Raw genomic sequence first — 16026 nt, 5'->3', positions numbered from 1 at the left:
GGCACGGAGAGCACGTTATCCCAACGTGCTTGTAGTTGATTAGTGTGACACTTCTGCAGAGGAAAAAGTCACTCTTGCTCTGAAAACAGGGTGTTATGGACAGAATGGGCAATGAAGGCTATGATTCTGCCTGTTTGACATTCAGCGTGAAGGTACTCCTGACAGTTTTACATAACTTGAACAGATTTTAATAATTCAAGCAGAATTTTCCACTCCTGATGCACGTTTGCTGTACTTTGAATTTAATTTTATTTACTTTGATTTCTAGCAAGGTGGAATTGGGGTTTTTGTCAAAGCAGGGAAGATATGGTGGGTTTGTGTTCAGTGTTCATAAAGTCACCTTATGGGGAACCAGCAGCAGCTCCAGCTTTGAAACAAGGACTTCATATTTGGTGGTGGATTTAGGTGACTGTTCTGCTGTTGCCATGGAAAGAAAACAGCAAAAGTAAAGAGAAAGGAAAAGTGATGATCTAAATTACCCTTGTGTAGTTAGTGGGCAATGCCTCTGAATTGTTTTTAAACCTTCTTGTCTGGCTCAGGAGATACTTTACCAACCTCCCAGTAGCTCAAGGAATGGACTTAGATTCGCCCAATTTCCTTCAAAACATTTTTCTTTGGGAACTTAGGAAATAGGTGTATTTTTCCAGGCTTTTAGGCTTTATGGATAGTGTGTTTTGCTGCATGTGTTGCTTCCTCATTGTTCTCTGTTCAGGCACATAGTTGGAGTTCAATTGTATTCCTGAAGATCAACAGTGCCTTAAAATACACCGTGTGTGTTTGTGATGTGTGATGAAACCTCTCCTGTGATCACCTGAAAATAAGCAGTCACTGACAACTGCTTTTCTGCATCTTGCAGGCAGTGAAAGGGATGATGAATGTGAATCCAGAGGAGAGAAAAGCAGAATTACAAAGTCTTTTCCCTTTCCTTCACAGCTACAGTAGATATATCCAATATATTGTCAGCTGTCTTCAGTGCAGCTGATGGATGTTTTGATTCAGTGCCCTGAAAAAAGGCATTAATGGAGAAAAGCAACTGTTGCAGCAAGAAAATCATTGGGATTTGGAGCATTTTGAATGATGCTTTTTCTCCCACAATGGTAAAACTACCTGAGTGAGTGCAGAAAACTGCTGCTGTGCTCAGAAATAATCCTCACCTTATCAACAACTCCCCTGAAAGCCTGGGCACAAAATGTTTTCATTAACAGGAGCTATTGGAAAAAAAATGATGACCAGATAAATTGCAGCATTATGCTACTTGGAGGAATGTCTCAGGCACTTCCAGGATGATTGTGAACACTTTTCTCCCTGGAGATCCTGATAAAAACTCTTCCCATCACTTTCTCATGAGCCTGGGCTGGGATTGTAAAGGCTCCTAAAAAATACAGGTGAAACAAGATTGTCTCACCTGTGTGGACTGGGCTTCTAAATGTGTGTTTTTCTTTAAGCTTATTGGGGGTTTTATTTAGCTGTGAAATTCTTAATGGAAGAAGGAAATGATTGTAGATTCCAGGTAAACATAAGGGAAGTTGGAAATGCAGGATAAGGATGAAATATCCATGTGTCCCTAATGCTATCCTGTTTGCTCTTGACTTACTAATGCACAAACTGGGCCAAATCCTACTATTATTGCCCTAAATCAATTCCTCTAGTGGTATTTCCTTGGTAGACTGTAAATCACACTCGTAAGTTTGGATCCTCCTATAGAATCAAACCTAGATTCCCATTCTGAGAAGAGATGATCCCCATCCAGGCATATCAGGATTTCAGAGTGATGTGGATGGTGTTTAACTTGTGCCCTTAAATCCTTTCAGTCAGTGTCTGTGGTTAAATCACTACATTTCACTTAATTTTTACTTATTTTTTTTTAAAGTAATCTTTTGTATCTCTGGTAACGTGGAAAATGCTGGAAGCTCAATTGCCTCGACTTATTGGGAAAAGCAAGCCTAGGGAGGTCCTCCACAAACCTGAAGGAGCTAATCTCTGTTATTACACTGGAGGAGGAAAAATCTGAGGAAGGCAGAAAGTACACAGACTGCTTGCTGTGAATCCCTCCATGGTCACGAGTCACTGGCTGCAATTTAAATTAGAAACACGCAGTGTCCCAGTGCCTTTCACTGCCTTGTAGTGCCATTGTGCTGAGATACACAGATAAAACTGAGAAGGGAGATTTGCCTCAGTTTTGCTGTTAGTTTTCTCAGGGAGTTAATGTTTTATGTGTGAAGCTTGCCAGGGTTTTTCACTTGGGGTCTTGGGAATGCACTGAGCGTCCCCTGAGTCCATGAGGCACTGAGAAGCACTGTGAGTGTTCATGCTGCATGGCATGGATGAAGGAGTGAGCTCAGATTTAGGAATTTTGATGTTTGACAGCACTGCCAGTGTTGTACGTTGTGAATGAGTTCACCTGCCTGTGGCACAGCAGGAACAGATGATCCTTAGTGGATCAGGTGGGAATAATAGCTGTTTTCTCCTGTTTATAGGGGTAATTCATTCGCAATTAAACACCATTTCCCCCTCTGTTCATGTTGTCACCTCGTTTCTAGCCCAGGGAGCTCTGCAGTGAACACCAGCCCAAGCTGTGAGAATCACTGACACCGAGGGGAGCCCTCGCTGCCCTGCAGTGGTTTCTGCTGTTGTGGGGTGGTTTTCCTGGCACGGGGATTGCTCCTGCACCCCGAACACCCTGTACTCTCCAGTGGAGCCCATTAGGGGCTGGGGGTGTGATTTTCCCCCCCTCCTTTCCTACCTGCCGGAGCGCAGGATTCCTCCCGGGGCAGATTCCCGAGGAGCTCCCGAGCCCTGCGCTCGGAGCTCGTTCTGTGCTGCTCCCCCTGAGCTTTCTGCTGGCTGAACAATCCCATCACCCTGGCACATCCCTGCCCGCATTTCCACGTCAGTAGGGCTCTGCCTGGCTTTGTGTCTGCCCAGGGATGGAGCTGGAATGGCTCAGGCTGTGCCGTGCGCTGGGCTGCAGGAGAGGCTTCGAGGTGGGGCAGGGCTGCTCCGAGGAGATGTTGCTTCACTGTAACTCATGTTTGTTTGTATTAACGTGAGAAAGCTCATGATTTTCCTATTATTCCGTGTTTTGAAAGAGGGAGAATGAATTACAAAAGAAGCAAGCGCCTCTGCTGCAAATCCATTCTGAAATTGAGGAGAATTTGCATCTCCTCCGTAGCAGAGCTGTCATGAACAGCCTCATCTGAACACAAACTGCAACCTGCTTTCCTTTCCTCTGTGCCTGCCTGACACGTCCTCACCCCCACTCACCCAGCCCACTTGCTGCTGTCCTTTGGTTTGTGCTTCATGCTTGACCTATGAGCTGAAATGCTAATGGCTGTTCAAAATTTCAATTAATATAAAACTAGTTTCAGGCAGAAACGTGGTAAGCTCATGTAGGAGATGTAGTATCTCCAGGAAATACAGAGTGGCAAAAGCCTCAGACAGCAGCAGAATTTTTAACAGGCTGCTGTGCTTTCAGGTGGATCTGCAAAGCTCAGATCTGGGCTGGTTTGTTACCAGTGATGGTCACTGTGTGTTTGTAGGTCACGACATTCCTCTGCTACAGCGTTATCTCCTTGTGCTGGAATAATCCCTCTGGTTTCATTGGTTAACAAAAAATGAATGAATGCATGGCCATACCTTTGAGTGAAGGAGATAAAGCAGACACACGTGGGGGGATTAGGCTGCTCTTACATCTGTAAATGTGCATATATAAACCTTATTTTATGGTGACTTGTACAAGAATCATGCAAAGTACACTTCATAGTGCAATGAAGGAACACAGTCTAAAATTTCAACATGGCATTTTTAATTCCACTTTAAATGCCTTAAAAACTTGCTAATTAAATACTTGTAGATTTCTCAGGAGTCTGCAGAACATTTGCACCAGCAATTTATGCTGCAGGATGTGGTATATATACCTCAGGTACACTATATTAAATCCACATTTTCCCCTGAAAGAGAGATTGCTGCCCCAGTAGAACTGGAAGAAAAGATTAGGTTTGTGTCTAGAGACCTGACCTCCTCTGTTCCAGGAGCTGCCGTGGTGGCCCAGAGCTCCCACTGCTCAGAGGTGCCCAGTTAACCCAGTCCAAAAGTGAACTGGGGAGGAACAGTTGCACCTGCAGTGAGGATGGGCAGGGAAGCAGGACCTGGGACCAAACTGGGCTGCTGAGTTACCCCACCACATGCACGTGCTCTGGCTGAGCTGCTGCTCTGGGAGGTTCAGTTTGGCAATGGGAATGCAAAGGGGGGATAGAAGGAATTGCACACTCAGAACTGATGCCAAGGGGGGGGACCTGTAGAGAGCTGGGAAGAGCCAGTGAGATTATTGAGCAGTAAATTTAACACTTACATGTTTATACATATTGAGGGACTCCTTAATTCAGTTGATGGAGGTCAAATATTTCATCAAAGCAGTAAAAAGAAAAAAGTACTTAAATTGGTGGAAGAGAGGCCCGTTGGTAGCTATTACAGACTAGAGGTTGGCTGCAGCATCTGGCTTAGAAAGTCCCCAAGCAGTAGGAGGTGGAAGGTGTCTGTAGCAGGAGAGGATTCTCCTGCACTCCCTCTGGTGCTTATCCATCCTGTCCCATCAGAAGGGCTGAGCCAGAGCCACTTTGGGGTCACCTGGTGTCCTGCTTAAGTCTGTTCTTCTCTTTAAATCAATACAGATGTTTGTATTCACTCACAGGTTTAAGACCATCCCTAATGGTGGGATTTGGCTGCAGGGCACTCAGGGCTGTGTGTTCTAATGGTACAAATAACCACAGCAGTGGTTATCTCAATTTACTTGTAAGTGTCGTGTCAGTAATGCCACAACTAAAGTATAATGAGGTTTTCATCATCAGCAAGTGCCATCCACAGTGAAGGTTTATTTCACTGGTTATGAAGAGACTAAACCAGGTATTGATTTCCAGGCTGGATTTTCTTGTGAGTCTTTATTACAAGTGCTGCTCAGAGGCATTTTGAGGTTCCAGCAGAGTGGATCTGATGATCTGCTGGCAAACCTGGGGCTCCTCATCATCTTTGCAGGGCTGTGACTTCCTGAGCAGGTTTCTGCTGTGAATATCCACAGTTGCAAAAGTGAATTTTGTTTTCAGCAGTTGAGCAGCTTGTATTAAGTTGGTAGTTTTGTCAAGTATTCCATGTCTTAAAGTTGCTCACGCAGATTTTCACAGGAAGCAAATACAGAATTGGGGAGTTTTATTTAAGTTAACAAATGATCCTCTGGTGGGCTCAATTAATTCCAGTTAACATTGGATGGGTTGAGCAGAAAGATCAAAATGGGTACTGAAGAAATTGTTCCCTGTGAGGGTGGGGAGGCCCTGGCACAGGTTGCCCAGAGAAGCTGTGGCTGCCCCATCCCTGGAAGTGTCCAAGGCCAGGTTGGATGGGGCTTGGGGCAACCTGGGCTGGTGGAAGGTGTCCCTGCCCATGACAGGGGGTGGTACTGGATGGGCTTTAAGGTGCCTTCCAACCCAAACCATTCTATGATTCTATGATTCTAAATTACTCATTAAGTTTGAACACCATGTATTTCCAGAAACATTGCTGTTTTAAAAACCAAACCCCAAACCCAAACTCTTGCTGACTTGAAAGGAACCATCTGATGGATTATGTTGGAAGGTGTAAGCAAAAAAAGAAGGGGAAAAACTTATTCAGATAACCTAATTGGCAGGAATCATATTGGTACTGGTGCCTTCTAGTGGGGTTGGACACTTGGAGTGGAAGGTGCTTGTGCACCTCTTAACTTCCACTGAGCTCAGGATGGCTCAGTCAGAAACCTAATAAATTGAATTCCACACAATCATCACAAACATCCAGCTGAGATGTTTGTCACAGTCTAGGGACAGACCATCCCCCTGCCCACCTCGTGGCTGACTGCCCTCCCAGAAAACCAGGACCTGACAAGCTGGGCTCCCAGATTCCTTATTTATTTCTTATAACCTTGTCCCAGGGAAATTAATTCTAATACACTGTTTATTGAAGTGAATGTTTTACTGCTGCTTGTGCTACATTTCACGGCCTTTGGTACATATTTCTTTATTAATTATATTCATTCCATCACATTTTTAGAGTGGTTTTGTGGTCTGGGAAACTGAAAGACTGATGGATTATGAAATTGGGAAGGAATAATAGTTGCAATCATATTTGAAACATATAAATTTTGTGAAATAATGCTGAAGTTGTTTAACTACACTGAGAACTTTTACTTTAGGTGTGCTGTCCAATAAGGTTTATGAAGTCCTTGGCAGGATAAATAATACATAGACTTTTCTCACTAAACCTCCTGAGAGTGGAATTGCATCTAAAAAAAAATATCTCCACTCCAGCTTTGTGCTACTGTCTATTTGGAAATATTTTGCCACGGAAGGAAGAGCAGCTTTCTCATTTGGGTGATTATCTTAATCACTTCCAGCATTTGCATCATGGGCTGCTTTTTTAAGAACCGACAACATCCCAAAATAGGTGGCTGGGATAGAGTCAAGTGAAGGTTATCTTCTCCCTGCCACTAGCACTGGGATGTCAAAAAGCTTTTAGGGGAAAAGCTGTGTGTGTAACACTGACACCTGAAGTGAAAGGAGGGGGCCTTATGAATATTCCCTCTCATCTTTTCCAAACATTTGAGTGACTCTGCACGTGGGGGGTTTGCAGGGGAAAAAAAGACTTCTAGAGCTGCACAAATACTGTTGCTGGAGCACTACATTTAGGGTTTCACTGGTATAAATCTCAGCCTTTCCCAGCTAATTAGTGAAGTAGGGAGCTACTCCTGCTTGTGGCATGGAAAAGCACAGGGGTGATTAATTCCATGTGCTCCCTGGGGCTCTACCTGTATCCCAGGGAACCTGTTCTGGGAGCTGCAGGTGGAACATCCCTGCATCTTCAGAGGTTGTAGGGGTGAAGGGATTACATGGGTTGGAGCCTCCAGGTCCAGGCTGACCCTGTGCAGGGATGGAGATGGAGGCAACACTTCTGGAGCACTGATCCTCCACAAGCTGAACTCCAACCATGGGACTGTAACTGAGAAAGTGAGAGGACTTAATTAAGCTCCTATATTATATACTCACTGAACTTGTCTTTTCCAACCTTTATGGTTCCATGTGGTATCATTAAACAACCAAATTTTTATTTCTTATACCAGAAAGCAATTTTTTCCCAAGTGCTTTTCTGGTTTTCTGTAACTGTGACCATACAGAAGGCTGTAATTTCTAATTGAGAATGGCTTTTTATTTAAAAATCCTGTTACTTACAAGTCACTGAGAAATTAAACCTGGTTCCAGATAATGAAAAACTTAGCCCAGAGATGTCCCAGTGTTAAGCTGTGGGAATCCAGTACTTTCCTGAATATTTGTGCTGTACAGGACTTAAACAAGAACCAAACCTTACATATTTGAAGAGGGAACGAAACAGCTGAGGTAGATGCCATATTTAGTAGTGCAATATAATTTCTCTTGGAAGCAGTAGACCAGTAATCTGGGAATTTTGGCTGTCATCCTGCTACTATTTATGAGCAATTTTAATGTAGTAATTACACGTAGGGAAAATTTTTCACTAGGTTGATGAGATAAATGGAAATTTAATTTTTTTCTTGTTTGGTTGTCCAATATTTTTATTACATCCTTCTGGAAGTAAGGGGGTATAATAAAAGATTCTGGAACTGCATTGCTCCTTGGAAAAAACTGATATTTTGAAAGATTTGCTCAGTGTAAGTTAAAGGCAGCTCATTAAACAAACAAATGAGCTGTCCTTAGAGCAATCAGTATTTACTATTAACTGAACAGCACAGTAAATAATGAATTGCAGGTAAGGAACTACAGATAAGTATTTGCAGTGAATTCAAATTACTTGACTTAAGCCTGAGGCAGAGAAAAGCAAATAGAAGGATAGAAATGGAGGGAGGAGGGGGGGAAAGCGAAAGGGAGAGGAGGGGTTGTGAATGTGACATTTGTTGCATCGATACGTGTTCATTCCTTGGGTAGAAGAAAGGTTTTCTTTGGCAATCTGGTGCCCCCCTCCCTGGTCCAAGGGATGCTGCAGCCAGCTCCTCGTGAGAACAAAGGAGGAGGTGGAATTCCTGGAGAAAAGGGGAAGAGAAGGCTTTAGGGAGATCTCACAGCCTGACAGTACCTGGAGGGGGCTCACAGGAAGGGTGGAGAGGGGCTTTTCCCAACCCCCTGTTGTGACAGGACAAGGGGGAATGGCTTCACACTGACAGGGGGCAGGGTTGGATTGGATATTGGGAAGATATTCTTCCCTGTGAGGATGGTGAGGGACTGGCACAGGCTGCTCAGAGAGGTTGTGGCTGCCCCACATCCACAAGGTGTCCAAGGCCAGGCTGGATGGGGCTTGGAGCAACCTGGGCTAGTGGAAGGTGTCCCTCCCCATGGCAGGTCCCTTCCAACCCAAACCATGCAGTGATTCCAAGAAAAGCAGGAGCTCTGGGCCTGACCCAACACTGCCTCAGAGCAGGGCTGATGCTTTACCAAGGTAGGATTTTGCAAGGTGCTCTCTGGCACTCACCCACCCCCAAGGACAGAGCTGTGCTTTGGCACCAGCGAGACCGAAACCTGCCCACAGCTGCCAAGTGCCTGCACAGCTCCCTCATTCATTTCTCCAAATTACTGAAGCAACTAAATTGTTCATTTGCTAGGAACTGGCACAAGACGAGAACTTTTGGGCTGGAGTTTAATCATCCCAGGAGGGAAGGATTGTGCTGCCTGAAGTTTGGGCATGCGACTGTGTTTGAAGCCGGGATGGATGGGCTGTCTGGATGGATGGATGTCTGGGCATCTGATGGAGAATGTCTGATATGGCTCATTTAGGAAGGGACTTGGGGTTGTTTGGGTGCTGGAGATGAGAGGGGAGGTTGGTGATTTAATCAGGATCTCTGCAGTTTCAGCTGAGCTGTGGGCCTGAGGCTTGGTGGGACAGCCAAGGGCGTGACAGCCATTCTAAACACCCAGAGCCATCCTAAACACCTACAGCTTGGCAGCCCTGTCTATAGTCACCTTAAATGAGGTTAATAGCTTGGCACAGGTCTCTGCTGGGAGGATGAGTCTCATCTGTCCATGTACTGAGGACCAGCATTGTCCAGAACAGGGTGCAGTGGAGGCTGGGGGAGATGTGCATAAAGGGCTGGCATTCCATAGTACCTGCTGTCAGCCCAGACAGCACCTCTGCTACTCCATTAGGGATAATATATATGACATGGGAACAGGAGGCTTATCTTGCTGGATAGTTATCACCAGGCAAACACCTCCACGAAGATGGAGGTGCTTAATTCTTCCTGCTTAGTTCCTCTCACACCGGGGCTGCGTCTTAGGGAATCCACCCCAGAATAAACCAGCCCAGGTAAAACACAGTGCAGGGAGATTTCTGAGTGGCCTCTGGAAGTATCCTCTGGCTGTGCACAAGTCCAGCAGCACCAGTCCCCTTGTGCTGGCTGCTTCCCAGTTCTGGAGCTGTCAGCCCCTGCATTAGTATTCCAGCCAGGGAAGAGGAGCGAGGCGCTAGACAGGCCAACTAATTACAGCAGCCTGCAGAGGCAAGTCATGCTGTACCACAGGATAAAGGATATCCTGCTTATTTGGAATGTTTCTGCTTTGCTCTGTCACTTTATTTAAAAAAAAAAAAAAAGAGAGAGAAAAAAAAGGTGTGAGCTGATGGGTTTGGGTAAAGAATCGAGTTGTGTTCTTGGTTTCTTCCTTGAATTTAATCTGAATCTACACAATGCTTTGTAACATTGATATAAAAAGAAACTTGCTGCTGCTCAGCCTGTGACCTTAGCAGGCTGCCCACCTCCTGGAATCCCAGCTCTCCTGCCTCTGGTTGGCATCCTGACCTGCCTGCTCGGGTCCCCAGAGCTGTCAGCAGATGGGGGAGAGGAGGATTTCACTGCCAGGGATGTACCATCTGCAGGCAGCCACACTGGTCAGATTTTTATGAGCCTAAATTGCAATTCTGTGTCCAGAGGGTTTGCTGTCAGAGCATCTGTTTTGCTGTGGCTGACACAGATCTGGAGCTGAGTGTCTGCCAGGAGCAGGTGAGGGAGGATGGGAGCCCTGTCCTGAGGTGACAGCAGCCATCAGGTGGGGCTGCTCCGTGTCCTGGGTGCCCCCCAGGCTGTCACACAGCCCAGCTTTTAGCAGGCTGAGGGTTGGAAAGGTCCATTACTCACCAGTTAGAGCCAGGAGAACTCAAACTGCGGGAAACACCGACTGCCACAAAACAGAACCTGCTGGTGCTGCCTCACTCTGCCTGATTTGCACTCGGGCACAGCCTGGGGGTGGCAGCAAAGCCAGAGGGTCTCTGTCCCCTCCGGTGCCCTTCTGCACCATCCCCCTCTGTGAAACCAGCACTAAGCAGATTAGTCAGGTTCTTCCATCAGCAAACACTCACTACCTAAGATACTTATAAGACATCTGGTTTTTAACCTCATTTCTAAACAAATGAGGCTTATGTGATTATGGTGTCTGTCGCCTGCCCCTCGTTGGCCAATTTCAACCTCCATCCAAGGATTTTGCTCTCAAAGACCTTACTTTCCAGGAAGTTTTCATGAGCTGAGGACCATGTGAACAGAAGTTACCCTGGAGGAAGGGCCATAGCACAGCCTGTTGCTCAGCCCCAAGAGCTGAAGCGAGAGGGAGTGTGCTGGGTGAAAGGGGAATCTCTGCTTTGTGCCTGTGTTTTGTAGAGGTCCATCAAACCAACGGTGAGGAGAAAACCCTGTGTGTGTGTGGGCTGTGGCTCAGCTCTGTCCCTGCTCCAGCCGTGCTGGGCAAGGACGAGCATCCCCTGGTCCCACCTCCCGCCTGCCCCCAGTGCCAACTGCTCCCGGTGATCCCGGGATTGCTTTTCTGATCCCTGGATTAACTGGGTGGGATGTGCAAAGATCCAAGAGCTGTGTTTGAGCCAAGCTTAGTCTGGAAATGGATTGCCACGGTCGTACAGCTCTGCCTGTGAACTTGGTGGCTGGAGTCAGAGCTCACTGTGCTGCACAGGGCTGGGGTTGCTCCTTTGCTCCAGCACAGTAGACTTGTCTTAAAAATGGCTTTTGTGAAATTATCTTGACAATGAGGTCTAAATTCTCTTGGCACTGATGTCCCTTAGCATTATGTGTTAGAGGGTGCACAGGTACAAACACACCTTAGAGTGGTTCATAATTCACTGAGATACCATGAATGAAGCTGCATGAAATCCTTAGTGCACCCACATCCATAGAATCAAAGAATCTCAGAATGTTTGGGCTTGGATGGGACTTTGCAGATCATCCAGTGCCACCCCCTGCCTTAGGCAGGGACACCTTCTAGCCCAGGTCGCTCCAAACCCCATCCAACCCGACCTTGGACACTTCCAGGGATCCAGGGGCAGCCACAGCTTCTCTGGGCACCCTGTGCCAGGGCCTCCCCACCCTCACAGGGAACAATTTCTTCTTGCTGTCTGATCTAAACCAGACTTTCACTTCTCTGTGAATTACACTTGAATGCTCATTAGCACTGGTTATGTCTCCTTTTGGCAGCTAAAAGACATTTTTGCCTTGTAATGAAGAACCTAAGAGTGTCTAATGGAATGTGTAAAACCTACCTATAGGAGTTCTGGGATTATGGAGGAAAAGCAAATGTTTCATGTTCTGGTCCTTATTAATGAACTAAATGAGATTGTGTCCTTTTTTTAAGCATAAATGAAAGATAAAAGACAGATGAGATTTATGAACAAGGTCATTAGTGTACCAAATTTCTCTCATTAGATCTGTTACATTACTTTCCAACTTACACAACTCTCATTAGAAAAATTTATGAACTGGAATGATTACAAATATACTGCATTTTAAACCATCCCTACTTTTAATTGCAACCCCCCCAAAAAAATAATTATCCTTCTGTGCTATAATAGAGTTGTACTTTTGTGTATATGGTTTTTTTTTTGTTAGAGATGTAATAAGGGTTATTCCTGAAACCAAAGGATGGAGAGAGAGGAGAGGAAATTGGACCACTTAGTGCAATTTGCAGTTTAGCTGAAGCATTTACTTAATTTATAGCTTTGTTAGACCCAAGTTCATTTTGCAGGGTAATATTGTTGTTTCTTCTCCTCACTAGGCTTCCACTTTCACATCCCTACGTCTGATTTGAAGCGACAGTGAGAGGAAGCACCAGGTATCTCTCATTCTGTTTGGACTCCTTGTTTACAGAAGAGTGATGGAGATGCTATTAAGCACAAAAGGCATCACCATATGCCTGTTTTTCTTTGTATTGAGTTTGGCAGCAGCTATTGAAATACCATTATCAGGTGAGTTGTAGTTATTTGCTGTACACTTTGCCGTTTTGTTTGATATCCCCTTTTTTCCTTTTAAACTTCCCCTGAAGAAAAAAAATATTAAATCCTCCTTTCCAGTTGCTCCATTTTAAATTTAATCCTGCCACAACCTGGCCTTTGGGAAATTCAGGTGTGATACAAAGTAGAGCTACTCTGGTTTTGCCTGTTTAAATGTAGCAGTGAACTTGTCTAATAACATATACCTGGTGTTTGCCATCCAACACACAGTTTAGCTCTGAGGGTTTGAGTTTGTCCTTCACATAAATTCCTCATTTCAGCTCTGAATCTCCCTGAAGTTTGTTTGATGTACATATATCCTTGTTTTCTTGTCTTGCAACCCGCCATTCCAGCCTGGAAAAGGAGCAGCTGTGTGGCTCAGGGTGGATGTTGGTCCCCAGGGAGGTATTTTGTACCTTGTATCCCCCCCCGGGGAGCACCTCCTGTGTCCCTTTCTGGCTGTGGTGCATTTAAACTGCCTGTTTTACACGGTCCATGTGCTTCCAGGACACATGTAAAATATGGGATGAGGCTCATAGGGAACAATCCAAGCAAAGCCCGTGGACCCCACTGCCTGGAGCACAGCCCAGACCTCTGAGCTTTGCATTTTCCAAACATAAATGGACCAGGAAGATTGCAAACTATATTTGGGTGTTGTTTTGTTTTGTTTTGTTTGTTTGTTTGTTTTGGGGGGGTGGTTAAACAGCCTCAACAAAGCAAAACTCAACAATATTGGGGTTTATGAATTATGGTGGGGGAAAATAAACAAATAACCCTAAGGGAAAAAGCAATGTAGGCTCTTTGCAGGGTTTTGAGTGATGTGGCCTCAGAGTAGGACATGAGCCAGTTTTGGGGCATCCCGTGGAGCTGCTGTGAGTTGTCAGCACTCTGGAGCTGCCAACAGCCCTGGCTGCAAAGGGGAAGGCAACCAAGCAGGGTTAGAGGAGATTTTTTTCAAGCTGTCCCAATTTGCATTGGAAAGTAGAGGGTTTTTTTTCAGGAAGGTTCTGCAGCAGTTCTTTGAGTTTCAGTAAAACAGAAGTGGAGCTGTGCCTGTGAAGTGCAGGACAAACTGCCTGGGCACCCACTGCTTTTACGTGAGGGAACCACATCACCATTAATTTGCTCTAATGAAGCATTTATATTTTAATAAAAAGAGTTCTTTCTGATCAGTGAAGCTGGTGGTCTTAGCAAGTGTTCAGCTTTGAGAGCACACGATACGATCAGACATTTCGCTCCAGCTTTGAGCTTCCTGGACTCCAAATAGCAACCAAAGAGCATGTTAATTCTCTTCCTGGCTGTTTATAACAATGTGATGATCCCATTATCCCCAGCCCTGCTGCAGGGAGTGTTCTCCCTCGTGTGGCTCTACTACACAGGCATTTGCAACACTTTAATTCCCTCAGAAAAAAACAATGTTAGCGCAACATCCTTGCGTGACCGTGTGAGTGGTAACTCTGCACCCTGGAGGGGTATTAACTCAGCCTTGCAGTCCATGGATTTCTTGGCAATTTTATCCAGGACAGAGGTACAAGTTTGCTGCTTCATGTGTGTGAATCTGTGTCTGGATTAAAAGCCAGTTATTGACTTGCCCTATGGATGAATTCCCCAGCCCACGGCCCCGTGCTTTGGCTGCAGGGGTAGCACAGTCCCAGCTCTCAATATGAGCAGGTGATGCCCCTGGGCTGGGCACAGCCAAGCCTTTCTTTGGCCACTGGGGCAGTGCCAGTCACCAGTCTGGGGGAGCAGAGAGCATTGTCCATACCAGGAAGATGATGATCATGTTTTTGTTAAGGCAAGGCTCCCTTTCAGCAGGAGTGGGGCAATCCTGGCATTGTCCCTTTCCAAGGAAGGACCTGAGGGAGCTCTGTTTTGCTTGCCTGGTGATTTAACCCGATACCTCTTTGTGCTCAGTCTCACAGCTTCCAACAATCACGGAGCAATCCCACACCCAGGTTGCCTACCCCTTTGATGAGGACTTTACAATTAAATGTGAAGCCAGAGGAAACCCACATCCCACGTGAGTAGTGCTGGGGGAAGCAGCAGAAACTGTTTGCTTTTAACCTTTGCCAAACATTGTTCTGGCTGTGGGTGGCTGGTGCACATTAACCTGCTCATCATTTGGGTTTCCACTTGAGCCACTGAGTTTTTGTTGCTCCATCACTTCCCCTCACTCTGTGAGCAGGTATCAACATGTTTTTTCTTGCTGGGAGATGTTCCATTTCTCTGGCACGTGCCAAGTTCACCCCATGATTTAAAAAAAACCTTGTCTGGGCCATGCTGCAAAAGATAGGAGGTGTGTAATAATAATCAAAGGAGCCCAGCTGCTCTTCTGCCTTTTCCACAGCCACCTTAAAAATGTCAAACACATTAAATCATGTATTCAGACATCACATTTGCATTTTATCAGATAACTTGTCTGTACCTGACATCATCAGGGCCATGGTGATGTTACAAACGGACACATAAGGAGTCATTCAAATAAATATCCAAAGATAAGCTTTAGGTATTTTACACCAGTGCAGAAAAGAGAAAGATTTTAATGAAAATGTGATTAACAAGAATGTAAAAGCTCCTCCTGAGGCTTTCCACACTGAATGGGCTAAATTAATAACTGGTTTGCATGTCATTTTTAGTCTTTAATCCTTCCATTCTCCTTTCTCTGCAACAAAATTTAAACTTTAAAAAGGTTTTTTTTTACTTTATACCAAGATTACTTGATCACTTTTAATTGAGCTCTGAATGGGGATTTGTAGCACGATGACAAATTCCCTTTGTTTCACAGATTGTCGGTGCATCAATGAGAAGTTTCTGTTCTCTTGAAGTGATGTGATAGTGCCTGTTAGGTGATAGGAACCCAGATTCCCTCCATGCTGTAGCAAGGCAGTTTTGCCAAAACTAGTGAAGTGACAAAATATACAGTTTTGTCGACGTTAATTTATTCTCTTGAAACAATACTCTTAAAAAAAAGGTACATCTCCCACTGAATGCACTGTGATTTCCAACTGCCAGATTTTGAATCAGTGCAGCCAAATTTCAGTCTGTCTGAGAAGTCCAGACACAGGACCTGTGACAAATATTTCAGCATTCATCAAAATCACACCCCAGTAACATTAAAACTACAGGTGATTCTGTGGCAAGGAGCAGCTCCATGGGATCATCTCTGTTTCTTCTGGGTCCAGCCATGGGAGATGGTGAGAAAAGCTCCTGCCAGTCCAAACCACCAACATTTCTCCAGACACAGCCCTCTGCAAACCTCCAGCTCCTGCCCTTCCTCACACTTGTTTTATTTTTCAGCTTTAACTGGACTAAGGATGGAAAACCATTTGATTTGTTGTCTGACCCGAGGATAGTTACATCCAACAACTCTGGAACTTTTGTGATTCAGAACCGAGGAATCATCAACAATTTTCAAGGGAAATATCGTTGCTTTGCTTCCAATGTGCTGGGAACTGCCATGTCAGAAGAAATCGAGCTTATTGTTCCAAGTAAGGGTTTCACTTTACTTTTGGGTTGAAATTATTATTATTATTATTATTATTATTATTATTATTATTATTATTATTATTATTATTATTATTATTACTATTGTTATTATTTAGATGAGAACTGTGTTTCCTGAAACGAAATGAGAAAGAACTGGTTCCTAAGGTGGTGTAGGGTGAAACATGAACTGTTTGTTACTCAGTGAATATTCAAAGGAAAAAATTCTTATTT

General features: G+C 44.9%; 1 protein-coding gene across 13 annotated transcripts in view; it reads left to right on the top strand.

Moving 5' to 3' along the window:
- Positions 1 to 16026, top strand: part of CHL1 (cell adhesion molecule L1 like) — a 136849-nt gene that overhangs the window by 64692 nt on the left and 56131 nt on the right. For 12 of the 13 annotated variants that reach the window (XR_010433390.1, XR_010433389.1, XM_064667152.1 and 9 more), the window contains 3 exons: positions 12096 to 12285; positions 14224 to 14329; positions 15607 to 15797. Coding sequence is in view for 11 of the 13 variants with exons in the window: in XM_064667152.1 (XP_064523222.1) it covers positions 12195 to 12285; positions 14224 to 14329; positions 15607 to 15797 (388 nt within the window). In the remaining 2 variants the exon portion in view is untranslated. Of the gene's footprint in view, positions 1 to 12095; positions 12286 to 14223; positions 14330 to 15606; positions 15798 to 16026 lie in introns of those variants that run through there. The other variant, XM_064667162.1, reaches the window with a different exon arrangement.

This window comes from Pseudopipra pipra, chromosome 11, assembly GCF_036250125.1.
Source record: "Pseudopipra pipra isolate bDixPip1 chromosome 11, bDixPip1.hap1, whole genome shotgun sequence".
In the NCBI taxonomy this organism is placed as follows: Eukaryota; Metazoa; Chordata; class Aves; order Passeriformes; family Pipridae; genus Pseudopipra; species Pseudopipra pipra.
Note: the sequence above shows the minus strand (reverse complement) of the source record. Positions and strands in the feature narration are given on the sequence as shown.